Source organism: Anomalospiza imberbis, chromosome 3, assembly GCF_031753505.1.
Source record: "Anomalospiza imberbis isolate Cuckoo-Finch-1a 21T00152 chromosome 3, ASM3175350v1, whole genome shotgun sequence".
Lineage (NCBI taxonomy): Eukaryota > Metazoa > Chordata > Aves > Passeriformes > Viduidae > Anomalospiza > Anomalospiza imberbis.
Window position 1 is genome coordinate 66,651,267 of NC_089683.1, and position 6,731 is coordinate 66,657,997.

A 6,731-nucleotide genomic window follows, 5' to 3' on the forward strand; every position below is an offset into this window, starting at 1 on the left:
AGGGAATATAATTTTTTAAACTACAGCCAGGACTGGAGGATCATATTTCTATTGATTTTTTTTTTTAAACAAAAGAATATGATACTCAGAAGTTGTTTTGGGGTTTTTTTAGGCATTGCAAAGTCAATGTTCTTGCTTAGATTTACTAACTTTGAGTAGAGGGGATTTAGCTTAAATACACATATTAGTTTCATTCTAGTATATGTGGGTTTTTAATAGCATCTTTGATTCTGTCCTAAGTGTTGGAAATAAAAGGGCAGAAATATTATGTCCTTTCCAGCCCATATTCTTATTTAATAATGTATTTTGCTGAGCCAAAGGAAGAAAAATTTATGTAAGAATTTAGGTGGAGCTCCCTAGCATAACCACATAACCAGTTTAATCTGTTTTGTTTTATATTTTCTTACCACAGGAAAGCAAACACCACAAACAGCTATTGACTCAAGATTAAAAACACAGCAAAAAAAATGGGAGCTTATAGACCTTAGTCCTTACATGAGGTAAGAAATTATGCCCTAACATAATAAATGTCAAAGGTGTTGAATCACTGCACTGCATGTAATGAGTATCTGACATAAACATTTTAAGAAAATGAGGATTCAGGCAAATATGCTATTTGAATCTTCTTGAAAGGAGCATCCAGATCATAGGGTATTCTGAGTTGGAAGGGGCTCACAAGGATCAACAAGTCCTGCTTTTCAGTGAATGGCCTGTACAGGAATTGATCCCACAAGCTTGGTGTTACCAGCACCACACTCCAACCAACTGAGCCAATCCCAGGTAATAAAAAAATTGTCAGGATGTTATGCAGGTTTAAAATACCATATTTAACAAATGCACTTCAGTTAATAATAGTTAATAGCTGAAATAACTGTACTAATTGCATTTATTATTCAAAAGAACGATATTCTTTATTACAAGTGTTGATATGAATTTACTGAGCTAATTTAAATGCACCTCCTTGTTTGCTGTGCTGCAGCTATAGCCCAATTCATGCTTAGGTCCATTTGTATTCCATGTGTCATTTTTGCATTTCATTGATCTTCAAAAGACTTCAAAAATGCTTAAAAATATGCTCAAATTTAATTTTAAATTGAGAAGGAAATTGGTATTATATTGAAGTGAATAGTTTAAAACAGTATGGCAAAAATATGGCAAAATACCTTCCACAAGCTTAAATCTTGAAAGCATTTCATTTGTCTTCAACTCCTTGACTTTTACACTAGTCATTTAGGGCAAAATATAAAAGTATATTATCCACTTATGTGCCATTATGACAAAAGCAGAAAAAACCCTAAAAGATAAATTGCATTTGTTTCAATTATAGTATCAAAAACTTCTGAAAATACATTTCTTCCAATTAAAAGTGTCACATGTTGGAGTTTTTCATGTGCTCGAAAATGAGCATGATTTTACAAATAGATTTAAAATAGACACTCAAGTACAAGAAGACCTGGTCTCAGGAATGTATTTTCTTATTGGTGTTATATAGAAGCAGAGGAAAAGTGACTTCTTAACCATATCCAACCATATGATGGTGATGTTGCCAAATATAAGCCAAATACTTGCATATAGATATTAAGCAAAATAGACAACAACCAAAACTGCATTTGACATGAAACAAATATCTGGTTTGTATTTCTTTCAGAAAAACAATGTCTGAACCTGTGCTGAGAAATGAGTCTATCATTCTACAGCAACAGATACATAAAGAAGAAAAATTCAACCATTTTAGGCAACTTTGCATGCTGGCTTTGGAACAAAAACAAAAAGAAGAGAATGACAGAATTTTATTGAAGCAGAATATACTTGAAATGTATGAGAACCTGCAGGTATGTTTTCAAGATTGCTTTCCAGTTAACTGGTGCTGTGATGTCCGCCACTAGTCTGAATATCCTGATCAACCATTATCAAAGCTTTTGTAGTCAGTACTACACATTAGAAGCAATGAACAAGCTTGAAATTTCACTTGGGCAAAAGTGAAAAGTTCTAAAGTAAAAAAAAACAGTACTGCATGACACCCTTAATATGATATTATTGGTATTTTTTGATACATTCTCTGCAAAAACACTATTGTATCACCAGAAAAAGATGGTTAAAAGTCAGAAAAAAATGACCAAAAACTGACATACATGACCAGATGCTTATTAGGTACAGCATCTCCAGTCTGGCTTTTTTTTTTTTTTTGGTTATAAAATTGTATACAGCTTTTGAAAAGTAATAAAAAAACAATTACACAGGGGGATAAGTTGCTCTTAATGTGTCTCAGAAAAGTGAGAGAATGCAGTTTTCTTGAAATATGCATGATGCCAGCAAATGAAGAATTAATATTATTAAACCTCAAAAAAACATGTCTGCAAATAATAATGTAGTAGCATGAGTGTAGGCTCCATTGTGAGGATTAGGTCAGCCAAATCACTGCACGTGAAATTGGTACAAGTATCATACCAAATTGGCTTAACTGTTGAGCATCAACAGGAACAAAATTGTTTGTTACAGTGGTGATACAATAACCACTATCAATCAGCTGGTAACTGTTCATACTGGATAAGAGACAGTAAAAATAATTTTACATCAAATCAACCTATTTACAGAAATCTTAATTGAAAACATCTCCTTAGCTAGTTCCCAGACAGCCCGATTTGTATTGCTCAACTACAGGTCAGCAAGGAGCTGCAGTTCTCCAACAGTGGATGACTCTAATAAGGATGCCAGTCCAGGTTTTCAGATGTTGCTATGATTTTGGATGCCTAACATATTGTATATTAGAAGGGCAAATTTTTCACAAGAGTAGATCCTTGACTCTTTCTAGAAAGTATTTCCATTAAAAATGTTTCACAGTATGAATTTAAAATGAGATTTACTTGTGAATATGCACACTGTGCTGATAAGCACTTTTGCAGTCCTTTCATCTGTAGACCACGAAGAACTATATACAGATTTCCAGGTATCCCCATTTTTCAGGATGGAAATGGAAAGGGAGAAGTTTTCAGAGGTGTCAAAGTCTCACTTGCCCCAAGTCTCATTGAAGGTCTTATGAGTTAGGCTCCTTTAGCCTCTTAAAAAGCCACAACTCTTAAGCCATTCCAGCATTTCTGACACCTAGTTTTTAATAGACCTGTTTAAGACTGCAAAGCAAACAAGTAACTGAAAAGGGACTAGGTCCAGATAGGTAACTACTCTGTTGCCCTATTCTTCTTTCACACAACTAGCTTATTATGCCAGCAGTTTAGAAAGGATTTTCCTGAACTTTCTCTTCTTCATGGTGAAAAGATTGACATATAGCTGTTTCCTTTGAGAAATCAATAAACATCCATGTAAAAAGAAAAGGAGACATGCTCTCCTTGTACTTAGAGAGTCACAAAGTGAAACAGAACAGGAAGGATGCAGTTGCTTGTGGTGAAATCAAGACTGATGTTTTGAGAGGGCAGTATTGCTGTTTGCTTTTGGCTAGGCATCCTTGGATGAAGCCCGAAGCAGAGTTTACAGCATTCGGGAAGCATACAGAAATCAGCTGCTGGAGGCCGAGCACAGAAAAGAAGAAGAACTGGCAGCTCAGGAAGCAGCCCTGCAAGCAGAGCAAAAGAAAAAGAAAAAATGGTAAAGATTTAACCAAAAAAGTGTAGTTGCTATCACTTATGAATTGTATTTAACAGTTTGGGAAGGAAAGTTCATATGCAAAGATGAGAAAAAAATGTTTATTATTTTCAAGTACTTTTGGCAATTATATCACATTTTATCTCTTTGCCTGTTGCTAGAGAAAAACTTTATCTAGTATTCTACAAAGCTACTCACTACTATTAAAGTTTTTATGCTTTGCTAGAACAACTTTGCAATAAAATTCATATTCCATTCAGACTCTTCTCCCAAAACCCCAGTGTTTTTTGTCTTTTTCTTTTCAGTCAAAACAAAACCAGTCAAGAATGAATCAGAGTTGAAATAGTGAATGCAACCTGACAGTTTTGAAAGTCATTTGACCTGGCTCCTTAAGTGGATGACAATTTGTGGAGCTTATCATAATTAAATAGTGGCAAACCACATTTTTCACACGCTGCCATTGGAAGGCTTACCAAAGCCTGATGGAGTAGGCTCACAAGCTTTCTATGTACTGTAATATTTTTCCCTTCCATCATTCTGTTAAAGTGTTTTGGAATCTCACAGTAACTCTCTGTAGTGACAAACTCATGACACAACTTTCCAAGGCTTGTTAAACACTCCTTAAAACCCTATTATTTTCTTTGTTTCTCTTTCCTAAGATGTATTTTGCCCATGCTGACTTTGCTCAAATGACTAATTACAATAGACTCCCAGCTGGAATTTAAAAATATTTCTTAAAAGTAAACCAGTGTGTGAGTGAAGTAGCAATCACAGGCTTTTTATTCAAAGGGTGAAATATTTCCCCTAAGCTCTTGTTTCCATTATCGCAGAATTCCTGTGTTTGTCATTATGTCATCAAACACAAAAAACTAACATCACATTCTGCTTCCCCATCCATCTTTCTTTCCCAAAAAAATCCACTCAGAAATTATCACTATTACTTGAACACAATGATCAGACTGTTACAATTGTGAAAACTCCAGAACAGACAGGTGTTTTAAATGACGTAAGTATTTTCCATGTATGTAGTCACAAGCAGAAGACTGGGAAGTTAGACTAAGTATGTCTTGTATACCTGAAATATGTCGAGGATGTCCAAAATCATTTAATTATCTAGGCAAGGTAAGAAACTGTGAGACTCACCAATTTAATGTAAATCACAAGAAATTTTATCCTTTGCATTTCTGGCCACTGGTACTGGCTAGCCATTGTCTTTGAAACTAGTCTTTCCTCTGCATCTTAATGACCAGATATTTAGCTTCTGCTGCTTTTGCTCACCTCTGTTTTCTCCATACCTCACTATTTGGTTTGAACTTGACTCAATCTTCTGTCAGTTCTATGACATATGTGCTTTGTAACTCATCACACCTACACACCTGCTGCAATGCCAATGCTTCCATTCAGCCTCCTTCCTCCCATACATCATAAACTAAACTAAACTAACTAGCTTGAGTTTTTGTCATTGAAAAGGAAGAATTGAAACCAGAGGCCTAAAACTGCACTGGTGATTTTTATTCCAAAGAGCAGGAGCTAAGTTTTGCTTTGACCCATACAGGCTGCAAATAAAAATCCTGTCAGTCGTTTGCTGTAATTGGTCTTTGTCCTCTCTATTTTGGAATATGGAATATACTGCTTCATAATATTCCATCTTGTTTCCATGGCAATAGCACATGTTGGTTGTCTTCTTATGTGAATCTCTAATGAGCTTCTGTAGAGGAAGATCAAGTTGAAGTTCTGTTCTTCATGTCACTGCAAGCGCTATAATGACATTCTGTTGTAAAAATCAATCCAGCTCCAAACGCCAGCATTATCAGTATCTAAATGTCAAAAATTCAGCAAATAGCCTTCATGATCACAACCTGTCCCCACATGTAATCAGCTGTCAACTGACTTAAACTCAGGCACAGTGTACTCAGATCTACATTATCAAATCTTGTTCTGATGTTAAACATAATTCTAAGTTTCATAATTTTCTCATGCTGAAGGGTAATGTGGCATTGTGGAAATCTGCTGTGTGATTTGTGAATGTCTCAATTGGCTTTTATAATTTCAACAGTGCAGATATGATGAGGGTGTGAATAACTGTCACACTGTTTAATTGCATGTACTTTGGAGTGTGTAATGTTTTAAGAGAAGCACAGTAACAGTTTTACTAAATCCCTGTGCATATTCCAGAAGAACAAAATATTCACTTACCTCAGTGGAGCCTGGAAGAGAAAATGCCTTGTTTGGATTGTGTCAAAGAATATACATACATTGGACCAGAAAGAGATGACATTTCATATGCATCAGTTTCATGCCAACAAAACAGCTTTTTTTACATGGTGCACTATATTACAGGCTAAGTTAGTGGGGAAAGATGTACAAAAACTAAAACAAAACTATTTCAAAACAGCCATTTGCAGTAAGTTCAAGAGCCATTGCGTTTAGCACTTTACTATATGGAAAGCAAGAATGGTACGTTGTGTTTTAATCAATAGGATTTTTGCCTGAAGTTTGTAGACCAAGCTTCTCAATAGTCAAATTATGTGCTCACATGGGTAAAACATGTTTATTCTTTTGCCCTGTAGGAGTAACACAATTTTTAAGCACCGTAACTTTATAACATTTACTGTAATGAAAGTACTGGAATTTGGATTGTCATGAGTCCTGCTTATACTTAGCTCAGCCCTACTGGGCCCGATTCATTAGGGACAGAAGGACAACCCTGAAATTATGTGCATTCTTACTCAGTGAAAAACTTCAACAAAGGACTCACACATGGAGTCAAGCCCTTTACAGAACAGAACAGATAGGGCAGTCTTTTCTGGATCAAGACAGGATTGCGTTATCTTTCAAGATGACATTCATTTTGGAGGTGCAATAGCAGAATGGCTGCATCAAAGCCTACTGTACCAGGTATCTGGTGGCATCATAACACTGAAGAGGTTTGAGGGAGTGGGAGTAGGGACCTTCTAATGTTTCTTAGAGAAAATCATCTCTGCATATGTTGGCACAGTTCGTCACTTACACAGCCTCTCATTTTTTGTTCATGAAAAGTCTCTGGGTATGAAAAACAGCACATATATGTATATTGATCTTGAAAACTTGCAGTTTAACTATCATACTTCTCCCCTGAAATTTCAAGTCTGACT

The 6,731-nt window shown here is 35.6% G+C and overlaps 1 protein-coding gene across 1 annotated transcript in view; it reads left to right on the plus strand.

Annotated features, from left to right (window-relative positions):
- The window catches only part of ADGB (androglobin), an 85,612-nt gene extending 81,758 nt beyond the window's left edge, over nt 1–3,854 (plus strand). Inside the window, exons 32-34 of the mRNA XM_068184889.1 lie at nt 413–500; nt 1,649–1,832; nt 3,455–3,854. Of these exons, the coding sequence (XP_068040990.1) occupies nt 413–500; nt 1,649–1,832; nt 3,455–3,604 (422 nt within the window). The 3' untranslated portion in view covers nt 3,605–3,854. The remainder of the gene's footprint in view (nt 1–412; nt 501–1,648; nt 1,833–3,454) is intronic.
- Nucleotides 3,855–6,731: the final 2,877 nt, after the last annotated feature.